General features: G+C 36.1%; 1 protein-coding gene across 1 annotated transcript in view; it reads right to left on the reverse strand.

Annotated features, from left to right (window-relative positions):
- Positions 1-390: 390 nt before the first annotated feature.
- The window catches only part of ERAP2 (endoplasmic reticulum aminopeptidase 2), a 39,738-nt gene continuing 22,071 nt past the window's right edge, over positions 391-18,057 (reverse strand). The window contains 13 exon segments of the mRNA XM_086716208.1: positions 391-534; positions 1,733-1,800; positions 3,159-3,165; positions 4,088-4,232; positions 5,024-5,127; positions 5,130-5,208; positions 7,714-7,898; positions 11,657-11,764; positions 11,767-11,873; positions 13,104-13,151; positions 13,154-13,185; positions 15,342-15,517; positions 16,500-16,565. Coding sequence (XP_086572334.1) covers positions 391-534; positions 1,733-1,800; positions 3,159-3,165; positions 4,088-4,232; positions 5,024-5,127; positions 5,130-5,208; positions 7,714-7,898; positions 11,657-11,764; positions 11,767-11,873; positions 13,104-13,151; positions 13,154-13,185; positions 15,342-15,517; positions 16,500-16,565 — 1,269 coding nt within the window.

The raw sequence follows: 18,057 nt of genomic DNA on the forward strand, positions 1-18,057 counted from the left end.
TGACTATGTTTCCTTGAAGATAAAACTGAGCAAACTCCAGTTTGCATAACAAGATTAGAAAAAGCATCCAAGAAGCAAAGAGTGTCGTGATTTAAGGCAATGTAGGTAGTCTGTGGTGCGGCTAATCTATTACAGCTATGTCTATACATCTATATCTCCATCTCCACATATCTCCATTATTCAGGAAGTTTACATTTAAATAGCCTACTGAACTGGCCTTCCCCTACCTCAACATCATACATCTGTCAGCTAGAAACAACAGCTGAGAGCAGGCATCTGTGCTGGTTGATTTGTTGAGGCTTCTTACTGTTTTAGACAAAATATCCAGGACTTTGACCTGAGCTTTGCTGACTTCATGCCCACATCTGATGTGCTCTTCCTACTGACCATTTAAATACTAACCAGTAGCCAAGTCCTCAGAGTGGGAAGATTCTTCTTCAGCCACTTGATATTTTTGGATATGGCTTCCAGAATAATTTGAAAAGTACCTAGATACGGTCCTTGGGCCTTAAGAGATTCAAAGAACAGTTTCACCTGAAAAATAAGCAAGAAAAAAATTACTGGCATAGTTCATTAAAACTTGCTCTTGCAAAGGGGTTCGAAACAGCTTGCAAATTATACAAACACTGGAATGATTTCTCTGCCAACCTCTAAATGGTTGTTTTATTCCTCTCTTTTTGTGTATAATTATTATTTCACTTTATCTTCAAATAGATAATGTAAGACAGGAATGATAAATCCTCATCTTACAAGTGAGCACACTGGATAAAAACTTTAAGTGATCAAACCAAGTCATAGAGTAAGTCATGAGCCAGGATTTAAATTCTGTAATTCTTAGTTTCTTTAAAGAATAAACAATTCAGGGGCGCCTGGGTGGCGCAGTCGGTTAAGCGTCCGACTTCAGCCAGGTCACGATCTCGCGCTCCGTGAGTTCGAGCCCGGCGTCGGGCTCTGGGCTGATGGCTCAGAGCCTGGAGCCTGTTTCCGATTCTGTGTCTCCCTCTCTCTCTGCCCCTCCCCCGTTCATGTTCTGTCTCTCTCTGTCCCAAAAATAAATAAATGTTGAAAAAAAAATTAAAAAAAAAGAATAAACAATTCAATATTTATTTTGGAAATATGTAAAACATTAGAATGCTTTTAAAAAGAAGTGGAATTGCCACCAACAGTAGTTTTGTTACAATACCTTTAAGTATTCTTCCAAACTTCAACATAGTCCCTTCAGTGATGTTGTAATATGCAAGAAATAATATGAAAAGACTCATGTCTCATGGGTAATTTTTATTTTGAATGCTATAAACACCTGTATTTTAAGAAGTTCTAGACCTGTCCCCTCCAATTACTTGCTACATGACATTGGACAAACTACTTATTTTCTTTTAATAAAATGAGACTTTAAACCAAATTATATCTAAGTTTGTACTCAGTTTTATAACTTGTTTATTTATTTATTTATTTATTTATTTATTTATTTATTTTGAGAGAGAAAAAGAGCATGCATGCAAGTTGTGGAAGGGGAGAGAGAAAAGAAGAGAGAGAACCCCAAGCAAACTCTGTGCTGTCAGCACAGAGCCCAATGTGGGGCTTGAACCCACAAACCAAGTCCACAAACTATATCCACAAACTGTGAGACATGACCTGAGCCGAAATCAAGAGTCCAACACTTAACTGACTGAGCCACCCAGGAGCCCCTGAACACTTATTTTTAAATTGTTAGCAATAGGGAATCACAAACCTCTTGTAACTCCTTGGAAGAGGAGTGAAATGTTGTTCCAGAGATGATCACTCTCATGGCAAATGAGCCTAGTCAAATTTGAAGACAAAAAGGAAACCCACAAATTTAATAGAAATACCAGCCTTATGTTTATTATGTCATTTGTTTTTAAAATATGTAGCATTCATGGGGCACCTGGGTGACTCAGTCGGTTGGGCATCCAACTTCAGCTCAGGTCATGGTCCCACAGTTTGTGAGTTTGAGCCCCATGTCAGGTTCTGCACTGACAGCACAGAGCCTGGAGTCTGCTACGGATCCTGTGTCTCCCTCTCTCTGCCTCTCCCCTGCTCGTGCTCTGTCTCTCTCTCTCAAGAATGAATAAACATTAAAAATTTTTTTTAAACAGATATGTGGCACTGTATGATGTTTGTACATTATCATATACACTATTAATTATTATAAGAATAACCTATTTATCCAGTAAAATCCCAAAGTTATGAAATGTAACAAATTTGACCATAAGATAAAAACGTAGATAAAGCCTTTTTTAGGAACTGTGACTATCTTTGTCAGCAATGTTTATGTTTAAATTGATGTTTCTGCTGAAAGCAGCATTGTCTATATTTTTTTTTATTATGTACTCCATTGGTAAAGAATTTTTTCTAAGAACTTCCCAATATACATATTTTTATTTATCAATTAGGTTGTAGGTTAAAAAGAAAATTTAATAGTGTTAGAACTAGTATATACAGTAATACGTTCTTCTTGCACTCTAATGTACTACTTATTGTCTTACACACTTCCCCATCCCATTTTGGAAATCCACTGCATTTATACACTGTGTTTTGGGGGGCAATGTTATTTTGTAGAACTGTCATTTGCAGCCACAGACTCTATCCTTCACCCTGGTGTCTTATATAGAGAATTTGTACCATACGTCAAAGGGATTCATGCTGAAAAGCAGAGCACAGATACATCCCAGAAATGAGTCCAAGTCTAGGCTGTGCACATGGTCAGGCAGGAGGATCATTTCTAGTGACAAAGGAAATCTATGGCATTGCAGAAAAAGTCTGATCATTTCAAGAGGGAACTGACAGTCATACAAACACCCCAACCAATGATTCCTGCAGAGTTTTTAAGGACACACACACATTTTTTATTATATATATAAATTATATACATGGAGTTTCTCTTTGGTCCCATGTGAATGTCAATCCCTTAAAGGCCTGAGAGAGGGGAGAAAATGCTCTTTTTGCTTACACAAAGCTTTATGGAGGACTCTGAATCCTTCATGGCTAACAAATGGGAGGGAAGAGGAACTGGGGAGGACTAGAATCAAAGACACAAACTGACATTAAGATGAACAGAGCAAACTGCACAGCTCTTGGATTGAGGGTATTTTCCATATAGTTTGTAAGAGACATTTTGTATTTGGATGAGAAATGACTGAGTGCCTCAGCAGGGGTTTTTGTGAGAGGAAGCAAAGCCATCCTGTACCTTCCAATGAAACTGAATCATTATTGGTTCATTCTGGGGGATATTTTAGGCCTAGGCGCATGCTGGAGTGAGCTCTGATTCTCTGAAAAGTTGAAACTCCAGAAAAGACTCAGAGCCAATGGAGTTTTGAAGGGGGGAATCCCCAAACACTTCCAGTCAGCACCTCTAAGTTCTCCACTGTACCACTTCCCCAGGGGAACTGAGAGAGGGGATTAGCTCTCATCAAAATTCCTGAAATTTAGGGGCACCTGGGTGGCTCAGTCGGTTGAACGTCCAACTTCAGCTCAGGTCATGATCTCTCAGTTTGTGAGTTCAAGCCCCGCGTCAGGCTCTGTGCTGACATCTCGGAGCCTGGAGCCTTCTTCAAATTCTGTGTCTCCCTCTCTCTCTGCCCCTCCCCCACTTGTGCTCTGTCTCTCTCTGTCTATCAAAAATAAATAAAATATAAGGCTGATGCCAATTTAAAAAAAATTCCTGAAATTTCCCCCTAGAACAAACTATATTAACAAACCAAGTCAAACGTGTTTAATGCACTATATATGGCTTCACTTCACTATATATGGGTTCTTCTGAGCTGGTGAGGAAGCTAGGAAGAGTGTGATACAGGGGCTGATGACTGGACTTAATTTAGCTCACATTTGCTCCCAGCTGAGTGCAAGAAATCTATTTCCCATTCACTTCTCATTCCTCTCCCTCACACCTCGACAGAATAATTTGGACTATAAAGTTTTCAAACTAACAGAGTTCATCAAACTATTTGGGAAGAAATAGGATCATTCACATTCATATGCACATCATTATACTTAGTTTCAGGTGACCGAAATATGTGGTTTCAGGCACGTCTAGGTGGAAGAACACACATTGGATATAAATGAATACCAACTTTTCAAGGAGATGGGTCCAATTTTCTCTTAAAAATTTCCAGGCTAATTGCTGTCCCTTTGGATTTCTGGAGATTGAATGAGGAAGAGGCACCAACTCCTGTGTCTTGATGACCTTTCCACCCATTCTTAGTTCAATTAATCTGAAGAAATAAAGAGCATTTGACTTCTCATAGTATGTGTTATGTAATAGAGGCTAACTCCGGCTACCAATATCTTAAGAGAATAGAAGAAAGAAATGCATGATAAAATTATAATTTACCATAAACAGTAGTAAATTCTTTACTGGCTAACATTTTTAATGTTCCAGTTGAACTTTTAATTTTTTTTTTCTGGCAGTAATTTTATTTACCTATTATTTCAAATAACTTTAAATTAAAAAAAATATTTTTAATGTTTATTTTTGAGAAAGAGAGAGAGACAGAGCATGAGTGGGCAAGGAGAACAAAGAGAGGAAGACACAGAATCCAAAGCAGGCTCTAGGCTCTGAGGCTCTGAGCTGAGAGCACAGACCCTGACCCTGGGCTCAACTCATGAACCATGAGATCATGACCTGAGCTTGAAGTCAGATGCTTAACTCACTGAGCCACCCAGGCACCCCTCAAAGAACTTTGATTAGCATCTTGTACAACATCTTGTACAAGTAATCTTGTACATGTAATTTTGTGGTACATTTACTTGTACATCTTGTACATGTAATTTTGTGGTAATTTTTCTCCAAGGTTTTAAAAGTAAAACATGGGCATTTGTCTAGTATCAGTCACTTGATTAATAACTAGGGAATATCTGTTTTCACTATTTGCATTTTGTCAGTATATATTTTGGGGAGGTAAAGTCAAACCAAATCAAATCCTGATTCAATTGTTTTATCCCTTTGGAATTAGTGGCCAATATTTTAGTGACTTCATTGAATTTATATCAGTTTATTTTTAACAATTTAAATTAGTGCACTTATTTCATTAACTTTTCCTGATGTTTGCTGGTTGATAATGCACACAGAATTTTGTTTTTTTCAGCACCTGAAAGTGACAATCCATATTTTGCTCTAAAAGGTAATTCCATCCTACTGCCGTTTGAGCACCCACGGAATATACGATCTTTAAAACATCTGTTGGAATGCTGTAATAAGAAGAACAGAAGTGGAAAAAAAAGTCCTATGAAACAAAAAACTCTTGTTTTCTTATTATAATTTTAAATTGCTATAACAGAATCACCCATGAGTTATTTTCAGTACCTAATGGGTTAAACCTTTTTTTCTGTCAGACTTTTATAAAATTATTTTATGTAACTTTACTTTCCAAATTATTTGTGTTTTTTTCTACTGATGATAAAATATTAGCAAGGAGAATAATCATAAAATTTTAACTTGCTCAGAGATGAAAATAGAAACTTTATGGAATCCATATATACAAGAGATGATTTCTGACATATAAAAGCAGTGGTTTATACAGAATTCTAGAATTGAGTAATCTGTATTAGTGCTATGTGATCTTTTTTAAAAAAACATGATTACTTGCCACTTTAATTCCCACATTAAGACTATTTTCTAACAAGACTATCTGAAAGTCATCTGATTCTCTAGGTCTAGAAAATTGTAATTTAGCAAAATTGATTAGGTTCAGTCATTTTATAATTTGTAAAACTAATAAGATATAATAATTTTTTTCTGCCCACATAAAGAAGAAACCACAATTTTGAGGTTTTATTGCCCTATAGAATATTAAAGTAGTTTTGATCTTAATTTTGTTTATGGTTTTTAATTCCAAATATCATTAGATAAATAATAACTGATACTCATTTTGATAGCTCAAAAAAACACAACAGAGAAGTAGGGATGGGGCAGGAAATTTGCATTTATCATACAGTGACCATATGGTAGAGATTGTACTAGTCTCTGTACATCATATTTAACTGTCAAAGCTACCTAGTGAGATTGTTATTATCCTGATTTTTAAAAAGTGGAAATAAAGCTTGGAAAGGTTAAGCAACTGGTGCAAGCAACTAGCCATTTTGAAGATGAGATTTAAACCCATGATCCTGATCTTGTGTTGTTTCCACTATATATGCTTAAATATCCCAAGTACCAGTTGAATCACAAAACAAAGATTAGGCAATTAAATTATAATCTACATTGTTTTGATTTTGGTATATTTACTGTACAAATGGATGAAAATTGATAACAAATACATTGTAAGTTCCTTGAAGGTAGGACACATCATTGTTTTGTTTACTACTTTATCCTTGGTACCTACAAGCACTGCGGGTTCACAGGCAACATGCAAAGAATTTTTCAATACATGAATGAAGTAATTAATCTATATAAGAAAATTCTTCATTATGGCTGAATACTAGCAGTCTTGATGTTTAGGAAAACAAAACCTATAATATTTAATTATGTATTATTGATTACAAGCATAAATAAGGTTTACCCACAATATTTTCCTAAGTACTGCATCGGAGTAAACATGTTGAGCTACCATATCTAACCCATAGGTGGGTTGCTGCAGGTAAGATCATCCTTCTTCTAACAAGTATAGAGATGGAATAATATCTCTTTATGTTATAGGACAGCAGGATGTTTACATTTTAGCCTCACTCATACAACCCATTCAAACATTAACAAAAAGAAGAGAAAACTAGAGCTAAAAGATCCTTTTTCCTTAAACTGATTTTTGAGTTTAATCACAATGACAGGAAAAGTACTAAAAGAAGACTGGAATTAATGTTTTCAAAAAGAAGAATTCAAGATAGGATTTCAAAAAGCTCACTGAGATTTAGTTATATGGAAAGAAATTATGATAGCCTACCAGCAATGTGGCACAGGAAAAATGGACACCATCACATTACACTCTGCTAAAATAATGAAATTTTTCTTCAGTTTTAAGGGATGAATGTTCCTTAATTCACATACAAATTTGATTTCTCAAAACATCCAACTCTAGAGTAAGAGTTTTAACAATAACTATATAAAATCTTGTATTGAAAAGAAATCAAAGCTTACATTGAAAAGATTGTGGCATCTGTTAGTATCTGTGGGTTGCAAACTGCTAAACTGAATGGCAACATAATCCATATGATCACTGAGCACCTTTCTGATTATAATAACCACCGCAATCCATTTTGCCATTGTATACATACACACTTTTGATGGCCCAAATCAGTTTCCCATCAAAGATGAGATCTGAGGTCAAAATTCGGTCTGTGGTATTGATTACTGAAGAAGTAAATATGTATTTTTTAAAAAGTATCCTCCCTTTTTTAAAAAAAAAAGTTTTAACAAATGATCACTGGTGTTTTGACTGCATGTACATTTCACATTGCTTTTTATCTTTAAAAGACATTACTTTTGAAGCTTGGGCACCCCCCTGCTTCTACCCTCTGGCTATCTTTCTGTTACTATGCCACTGCATTTTAGCTCTCCCTCTCAAAGGACCTAAACCTCACTTCTCACAAAATCTATTGAGCACTTACTATATGGGAGCAGGAGACACAGATATGTAATTCCCAGCATGGCTTTCTCCCTCTTGTCCTCACTGAAAGGTTTTAGATCTAATGTCTTGCTTGATCAAAGACTTTTACATCAAAGTGAAAGGAACAAAGAACAGGACAGATGTCTAGATTTACTTTAATTTTCTACTGAATTCCATCCACTGAGAGAAGAGTTCAGTTGCCTTCTGGATGCAGGGAGCATGGTTCAGGTAAGAGGCCAGTTTTAAGATGGTCAAGGCAAGCAACCTGTCCCAGACTGAGCCCTCCTTGCTCCAGCTTTGCATGTCAATCACCGGCTTAAAATATCAAAGAAGGTAATGCTGCAGAAAGCACAGGATGATTTACAGAGAGGCTAAATTTAGTAATCACACAGCTCCTACCCACCAAACGGGGTCAACTCTAAACGGTCTGCATGAATCTTCCCCAAACACAGAACTATTTATCTTTGTACTTTCCTTCTCTCTTTCTGGGCCCCACCTTCCATATTTAAACAGCGTTTCTCCTTTAAAAATATGATTTAATTTCCCATCTGAGGAGGGAGTATCAATCAAAAAAAGATAAAATCACATTTAAGAGGAATATTTTGTTCACAATCCTGATAGGATCCTCTTGGGATGGTGATGACAAGGAACAAGGGATTTCCAGCCAGTTATATTCCTTCTCTGCATTTTCCTTTAATGAGAAGAACAAACAACAAAACTGCTATTGTGAATACCAAAACATTAGGGTCTCTGCCATAGAGGAAATAAACCAACATATCGTCATTTTTGCAAAGTGATTCTCGCATGTGTTTCTGAGAGGATTGTGTCTGCACATGGTCTGTAAACTATTCATGTCAGCATCAGACTCCCAGATTAAGCATAATAGCTTGATATGGAAACAGATTCCAGAACGAAGAATGTCTCTGTTGAATTTTTCATTAACATAATGCCTTACGTCTTTAGGGTTTTTAAATTTTTTAATTCTTATCTAAAAAGAGGGAATTGAAACTAGAAAGAAGGGAAATGAAAAAGAACCAACTTTTGTTGTGACTTGACTCTTCTTAATCTCAATGATTTCCTGCTTTAAAACAGACTTATGGAAAATTTTCCAAAATTTTTGTCTGAAGACAGAGGGTTGGACCATATGAACTATGATCCTATGGTTTGCTATATTTTTAAAAACACACATCTACCAAATGTCACTATTTCTTCCTACGTGTGTAATATCATAATGTATGGTGCAGCTGATACCTTAGAGGATCAGCAACAGGGAAACTAGGTCTAATATTCCAGGGTCACAATTTAATAAAGAATACTGAACACAAAAATTACTTCATATTAATCCTGTTTTTCCTGTTTGGCACAGCGTAATTTGTTTCTTACTAAAACAAACACCATTATTTACTTTTATACGTACCTACTTCTTAAAAAATTAACCTTAATATTCATTAAGAGGGCTTCTTTTCTTCTTATATAATTATTGTTTAATAAAAATCCAGCTCCTCACCACCAATCATTGCACAAAATGTTATCTGAATGTTCATCTTAAAAACTAAACACACATATAAGTGTATACTTTAACCCAACAGGAGAAATCTATATTTTGTTAGTATACAGTTATGTACTTATTAATATACAGTTTTAGTTAAGTGGTACATTTGTGAAATAAAACCAAATTCCCAAGGAAATAATTTGGGTCTTCTTTTTATCGTGTGGGACTAAAAGAAAAAAATAGTTTTTTGGTAAGGAAATTAAAGTTGTCATTTTAATCCCAGTCAACTCAGATGAGATCCAAGTGTTAAATTATATTTAGTAAGTGTAAAAAAACAATTAAAACAAATATCCATTCTTTGGTCAAATTCTGTCTTCAAACTAAATATGATCATTGATTACTTCTTTTAACTCTTAAATAGGTATTTGATAAAGCAGACAAGAACAAGATAAATATTACTGAGGGAAGGCAGTAAGCAAAAATATTTTTTGTAAGTAAAAACATTATGAGAGTTTTAAATTGCTTCCGTATTGAATTAATTTTATTATAAAATTAATATAAGAAAATTATGAGACAGTTGTAAGTTAGAGAGGAGAGGAACAAGACTCATAGTTTCACGACCCTACACATTCACTAATAGCACTTTGGAATATTTCCTCCCCCCCCCCCCACTTTTTAGCTACTACTTTTTCTATGTAGTTGCAAACATAATAATACATAAATTTACATTCTGCTGTTTTCCACCTTTGCATTATTTGCAATGCATTTCTGTGTTCTCACTTCTTCTTATTCAACAAATGATCTTTGAAACAATTTACATTTGATAATACTAATATTGCTAACATTAACAGTTACTCAGCAGGTACTGCGTTTTGTGCTTTATTGGCATTATTTTATGCAATCCTTAAAACAACACTTTCTATTAGATATTATTACTTAAAATTGGAATTTTAAATACTAGAGAAGTTTTAAAAACTAAAAAACGTAGTCTTAAAAAGTTTAGATAATTTGCCTAAGGTCAAACAATAATTAAAGAGGTAGTACTTGAACCCATCCATTTTAACCCAAAATTTGTACTCTGAATTAACTTCATTAATCTGTCACCCAAATCTTATTATTGTTTTTCCACTGATGCATTAATAACTGTAGGGTTCCTTCTGCTAAATTTAGACAACGCATACATGTATAGGCTAGAAACAGCAAAGAAGACTTGGCAATTACTTAAAAAATTGGCTTTCATTGACTAAACTATCGATATTCTTCAGTCTTCCTATTCTTAAATTTTTAATCTACTCTGCCATCTAGTCAGAGTTTCTCCTTTGAGCAGACAAACCTCCTTCAGTGAATCATAGCCTACTTCTCATCTAGTCTACCCTGTATCTGCTTAGATGTGGAATGGTGTTTTTCTCAATCCTGGCCTCCAATGTGCCCTGCTACCACTATGTTCCTAAAACCTGTAGGACTGAGGATTAAGCTCTCAATCTCTCTGTTTCTCCTAACTAGAAATTCTGTTGTATGGAGAAGCTTCTCCTGAGAGGTATCCTGCTGGTTACTCTCACTCACTTTGACCTAAATAAACATCTGAAAGGAAATAATATGTCACACTGAATAAACTGAGTATAGTAATTCTCAGAACAGGAAAAGCTTACAATGCACAATACTCCAAATTTTTTCCCCATTGGTGGTTTTATGACCTGGTTTATTCTATGTATTATTCTGCTGATGATAAATGGGAAAAGAAAGAAAATACTTTGTCTTTCCAGGAAAGTCTGAAGAGGAATAAACACAAGTAGCCAATTCCTCCTTCACTTCCCTTTCAATTTCATATTTATTTCTTCAATGTGCGAAGTGATGAATGGATTTGTACTAGATTTAACTTTTAAAATCATAAAAGTAAAGACTATATTATACTTTTTGTTCAACAGATTACATAGGTATTTTGTGAAACAGCAAGCTACTCACATAAACAAATTTTAAATCTAGAGTCAAAAGCTTAAATGCTTAGAGGGTCCACCCTAAGTGAGTGAAGCAGGCCACTTGTGTACAGTTTGGGACCTTGGTGCATGGGACAGTGAAGGCCTGGCTTCAGGAAGGATGTGTCCACTGCACCTTCCTCTTTGTAGGAATGAAGGTCCACAGTTACCAAATCTTTTCACTTATAAAAGAGACTTCAGAAGTCAGGATTTGTATGTAAATTTCCCCACATTTTAAAATGTTGGATTAGGGGCATCTGGGTGGGTCAGTTGGTTAAGCGTCAGATTTTAGCTCAGGTTATGATCTCACAGCTCATGAGTTCAAGCCCTGCATCAGGCTCTGTGCTGACAGCTCAGAGCCTGGAGCCCACTTCAGATTCTGTGTCTCTGTCTCTCTCTGCCCCTCTCTCTGTCTCTCTCAAAAACAAACATTAAAAAAATTTAAAAATCAATCAATCAATCAATCAATAAAATGTTGTGTTATATTTTTAAACACTGTATGGGTCAAAACACCTTATCAGTAGGTAGGCTTCGGCCAAGTATTTGACATTCAGATCTATCTCATATGAATGACCAACACTGAATATTTGATTTTGAAATCTAGCATATTTGATCATGAATCAGTTACTTGCTATGAAATCATATGAAATTTTGTTGAAATTTACCAGCTGAAATGCATCATGAATCAGACCTACTCTGTCCTTAGGTTTGCGAAGCGTGTGGTTCTGATACAGGTTAGAGTTGGTCCCATGAGTTGGTGCCATCCATGCCCCTCATAGTGAACAATGTAGTAGCCATTTGAGTCCACACTGAATTTCACCTAACTGGTAGTTTGAGATAAATCCAGAGGAGGAAATTGGCATTAGCCATTTTATTATCAACATACATACCAGGAACATCTCCAAAATTGTTACTTCTCGTGCTATTACTAATTAATCAGTGGGAAGACAAAGTTTTGGAAAAGTCATGGTGATGTTCATTTTCATAGTCTACTGGATGGTTTTGTGTGTGTGTGAATTATAGTCTTATTAAATTAATAAATAAGTTCATTCATAGGGAAAGGACTGCTAAATTTGTTCTCAAAAGCAGTCTATGCAGGTCTAAGAGGCCCAGTTAACTATATGATAAACGTGATTGGACTTTGACTTGATTTATTTGTGGCCTTGTCTCAGGGTTTAGTTATCGGTCATTGAAATATGTACATATAAATAGGTGATCCATTTGTCCAGTCTTTATTTTGGGTGAAATAAGGATTCCAGGTTGAACATGACATAATGATGGAAACGCTCTCACATTTCAGTAAGGTGTTCAAAAGAGAAATTAAAATTATGTTATGGGGCACCTGCATGGCCCAGTTAGTTGAGCACCTAACTCTTGATTTCAGCTCAGGTCATGATTTTGCGGTTAGTGGGTTCAAGCCCCACATCAGGGTCTGTGTTGACAGTGCAGAGCCTGCTTGGGATTCTTTCTCACTCTCTCTGCCCTCCCCAACTTGCGTGAGCATGTACACTCTCTCTTTCTCAAAATAAATAAACTTAAAAATTTTTTATTATGTATTTTTAATATGACAGACATTATACTACATGGTGAAATAACATTATCATATTCTCTCAATAGTTTTGTGGGACCTGGTCCTCGTTCAAAATAAGATGAGAAAATTGAAGCTCAGAACGAGTAAAGAGATTTTTTGAAGGTCACACATCTAATAAGTGACAGAGTGAGGATTTGAATCCAGGGCCAATTTATTCTAAAGTGCATGCTTTGTTTTCATACATACTTTTGTGTTGTGGCATAAGAGCTTAATTAGTAGCTACTAAGAGATATGAGATAGAAAGCCATTATTTCTTGATATAAATACAAACTTATCTCTAAATGCTAAAAGTATAAGAAGAATTCCCACTGAATAGAAAATTCAAACTTTCTAGCTAAAGAGTTCTTTTAGCAACTTATATGTATAAATGAAAATTTCTCCAAACATATATCTTTTATTATTAGATTTACTTACAGTATCTTTCCTCCAAATAGCTGAAAACATGTTTAATTTCAGAACGGAAACACCTATTTGGCTAATTAGTTCATTACCTGTCCTTGATTTTAGAATGTGTCCATGAATCGCATTAGAGGAATTGTGGAGTAGGTCAATGGAATATGCCAAAGATACCTAGAAAATAAAGACTGTTACAGACTAAACGAATGGCCATTTTAATTTTCACATTGTCAGACTCAGATTGGCTGTAAAAGTCACCTAATGGCCCATCTTTCACACTATCAATGGCCTTATAAATTTTATAGGCTAAGACTTGTGGATCCTTGGGTATGTAAAAATTCTTCCATATGATTATAAAGGTGCAGCAATATACACCTAGTTGAGGTCACATTTACTTGTGCTATTTGCTATCCAAATCTCATATCATAAGTTCTGTTGACTGCTTACTTCTAAGGAAGAGAAAAAAAAATCCAATCTTCCTTCACATTTCCAAAAACTCTGACAGCCTGTTATTAATTCAAATAACTGAAGAAAAGCTTCAGGAAAAGCCTAAGAGATAAAGATCTGACTTTGTATGATTCCCATATCCTTTTGTTCAACAGAGCTACCCACACCCAACTCCTCCACTGCCAAGTGACTGTTCGTGGTCAGCAATGCCACAATCTAGGATCTGCTGATTAGCCAGGTCCGAAGGACAGAAAAACAGAATGGATTAGAAGAAAAAGCCTCAGTTACTTTAAATGGTCCCGCTATGGCAAATAACAGAAATCAGCTATTTTTTTCTGGCTTTCTAGCAGGTTTTAAAATTCATTTCCTCTTTCACATCAGGCCATATTAGTTAGCTATAGTATTCTTGCACATGTAAAATCTTGTGCTTGGAAATATTGACAGGTATGAAACAAGAAGAATAATTGAAGACATGCCTATTAATCTTCAGAAAAATATAAAACAATGAAACAAATGACATACACAGACTTTATCTAGTAAAGGATCAGAAGGGATAATCTACCTGCTAACCCACAAAGTACCAATAATTAACAAAGCAATAAAAAAATTTACACAAAAAAGTAAAAGTAGACACACAGGTATTGCCAAGCCTTAATAGAAGGATCTGGATTGATCTTGGCTCCAGAAGGAAAGGGAGTTTTTTCAGATAAAACTATCTGGGAGTGAAAAAGAGGAGAGTAGCATTTCATGAGTTGGGATAGGCATGAATTGGAGGGTAATGATTTTATAAGAGTAATCTGAATACTGCCTCAAATGGAGGAAAAATACAGATCATTGTTGTAGATATTTGTTATTCTGGGCCATCCGCATTATTGAAGTCTCTCGTGACATTTTGATAAGTTACAGGAGTGTGAATCCTGCTTTCCCAATAATGAATCAAACATTAAATTTCGCAGGCTATGTTGTCAAGCTATAAATTGTTTAAGCTCTCTGAGGTTCAGACTTCAGAAGGACATATAGAAAAATGAAATGATGTATACATAGAGAAGTGACATAAAAGTTGCTGCTGGATTGGAAACAGGCAACAGACAAAACAAAAGGAAAAACATTATATTCTATGTGTTAAACATCTTGAATTTGCTTCTGATTCTGAGAAAAATTCTAGAATTGTTATTAGACAAATACGTCCTTAGAAAGAAGAACAATCATAAGAGCCCAGTACAGAGCCACTTATATTATTTCATTTAAAATTAACCTCATTCATCTTAAGGATAGAACTAATAGATCAGAGAAATGTGGCCAGTGTTGTATTTCTTGATTCTAGTAAAGCTTTTACCAAGGTTTCTCAAGATTGGCTGGTGAGCAAGATGATAGTATGGTTAATTGAATTTACTTTCATTATTACCGAGAACATCATGTTTTAAGGCATCCTGTTTATAGTCAATTACCAAAAAACAAAAGGCCACAGGAGGTTTAATTCACAAGATTCAAAGGAATCTAATTCATTGCATAGGGAACATATTTCCTCTTCTGAGGAGATGTATAGCTGTCCTCACACTTCCTAGGTTTGGGCTAGTCACCAAATGATCAGGCCCCAGAAATCTAGTACTGAAAGAGTAAGACATATTATAAGAAATATAACTGACCACCCTCTGCATCAGAACTGAGTGGCTGCTGCAGAATTACTAGGAACACAGCTGTACAACAACACAGACTGGGTCACACCCCAAGCTCTTTAAATCTGTTATCAAGGTTAGTCCAGGCCTCTGAGTCTGGGGTAGAAATAGCATCCACAAAGTTGCCACAGAAACTGAAAGAAAGCTAATGAAACAAGGAGCAAACTGAAAGGAGGTGAACTAGACCACTAGAAGAAAAGCAGACACCTTTCCTGTAGGGCCCTCCATTCTGGGTCATCTTTGAAAACCCTGCTCAGAAAACCTATCTATTGGAGCCTGAGTGAACGTCCTTTTTGTCCAATCACAATGAGGGGAATTCCTCTCTGCAGAGTCCACGTAGTCATCATCTCCTTGACCTCCACATCTTCCCCCAGAAAGGCAAGCTGAAATGACAAGTGACTTTGGTAATGGAGGAGAGAAACCAAAGAGATCAGAAATGCAGATCTCCTTGGCTGCCAGAAACAAGGCTTATGGAGGAGGAGGGGAGACCTCAGGCTGCAGTCTCACGGCGGGAACTGGATCAGGGCTGCCTACCCCAGGCCTGCTCTCTGCAAGTGAACTGAAGGAGATAGATATGTGGGAGAAGGTTAACATCTGGTAGCAAAGTCCCACAGGAACTTGAGACTGGAGCCTCTCTCCTGCTCCATTTCAACCCCCCACCCCGAAAAAAAAAAAACAATAACAGAAAAAAAACCCCACCTCTCCATTTTAATAACGGTACAATGGGGATGTTTAGGAAAGAAATGTCTATCTTTAGGGGAGCTTTAAATATTCCAAAAGAACAATACTACAAAAATAGATTCTATTGAATGGAGAACAAAACCTCCAGTTTCTAGCTTCTCATAAGGATTTCTGATCCCTGGATTATGCTGAATCCTCCTTTAAAAACTAAAATTTATGGGATTACCATGACTCATTTAAAAAAGTGTTCTCCTTTTTTTTTTCATGGTTACTTTTCTTTCTGCTCTACTACAGTGTTCCAATAACTTCCCAGAAGTAAACAAAAAGAGCCTCAAGAAAACCGCTGACTATATTTCCAAACCTAACATATTTGGTTTGGCATTTTTCTGAGCCTAGAGGATGCCAATGTGGCACTAACCACGCAGAGGAATTCTGAGCTGAGATATTTTTAGCTAGCAGTGGGGTTGTGGGAAAGCTGAATTATAACAACAAAAATAGAGTAGTAATAGCATCATCCCCCTAAATGGCCTGAACATTATTTTTTCAGTCTGCTTTGTTTCAAGGAAAATTGTGGAGTCTCTCTTCCTTTCCAGTTATTTAAAGGGACAGGTGGGCTACTCCACACACTCACTTCGGGTCATGTGATGCAGGTCTCTTCTACTCTGTAAGCTTCTATATACTTACTGTGCAGCTTGTCATCTTGGAACCAGAATAACAAAATCCACCAGATGTAAAATTACCTAAACAACTCTATAAAACAAGAATGAAAGAACATGGTCATGTGGGTACTGATAGTCCCAAGTAACAAAAGTTACTTGCATACATAAAACAAAAAGAGTAATTTTTGCAGATTTCCTATGGTCACTGTGAAAATGCCTTTTTTTAAAATTTTCATGAATTGCTATGTTCCTTACCATGTCTATCTAGGCCAATGAAATATATATAAAACTTTATGTTTATGTATACATAAAGTTATATGTAAACTTTATGTTTATGTATACATACACATAAGCTTTAAATATACATATGTATTTTAAGTTTTCTAAAGAAGTACAATGTAGGGGTGCCTGGGAGGCTCAGTCAGTTGAGCATCCGACTTCAGCTCAGGTCATGATCTCACAGTCGGTGAGTTTGAGCCCCCTGTCGGGCTCTGTGCTGACAGCTTGGAGCCTGGAGCCTGCTTCAGATTCTGTGTCTCTCTTTCTCTCTCTGCCCCTCCTCTGTCCACTCTCTGTCTCTCTCTCTCTCAAAAGTAAATAAATACTAAAACAAAAATTTTAACTAGAAAAAGAAGTACAACGTAATAGAATAACTTTTAGGAAGGAATCAGTTTGTTGAATTTTTCTTTCATTTCTTCTTTTCCCCCTGGGGAGGTCCTACTTAATTCTTTTATTGTGCATGCTACTCATGCCCCTATTTAGCATTTTGGCAACTGAGTCTAGTATTAACCTTCTCCTACCATATCACAAATTCCTTGACTGAGGAGGGGGAATGCCTTTGCTTACCTGAGCATTCCCAATGACTACCACAGTAGCATATAGAGAATGCGTAATAAATTTTGAATTCCGAATTAAAATGAGACCCAAGGAAATCAACAACTTGTCAATCAACCTTTAAATAACCAGGAGTTAGTGCTTAAAAGGAACTATAAATGGAAAAATCACACACACAAACACACACACACACACACACACACACTCTGTGAGGCTATCAAATGCCATTAAACAATTTTATGAAAAATAACAACAAAGGATGCCTCTAACTCCCAAGTTGCTATGACATGTTTTAGAATTGATGTTATGTGACACAAAGTTACGTAAGATATTTTCAGGAATTTTTCAGTTTCATACCACAGTTTCATTTGGCATGAGAAAGTGGTCAACTAGAACTGAGGATATTTAGGGGAAGGTTAACAGTGAGACGTTCCTGAAAACTGGGAAGAAGCTGTGTTGTAATTGAGAGGATGAATACTGGACTTAGAGTGGGAAGACAGATGTTATGTACTGACTCCATCATTGCTTGGTGTATATGTGACCTGGCACCAATTTCTCCCTTAGTATTACTTTTCCAACCTGTAAAAATGGGATAAGAATGCCTACCTTATCTTCCTGAGATGGCTAATAAGCATGATATGGCAAAAATTAACATAGAAATATTCACAGTTGGCGTAAAAGAATCCTGAAATTGTTGGCCAAATTTCTCCTTTAATCTCCCCCCTACCCTCCTACACCCTTATGCACAC

Source organism: Puma concolor, chromosome A1 (assembly GCF_028749965.1).
Source record: "Puma concolor isolate L17-30 chromosome A1, mPumCon1.1.hap2, whole genome shotgun sequence".
In the NCBI taxonomy this organism is placed as follows: Eukaryota; Metazoa; Chordata; class Mammalia; order Carnivora; family Felidae; genus Puma; species Puma concolor.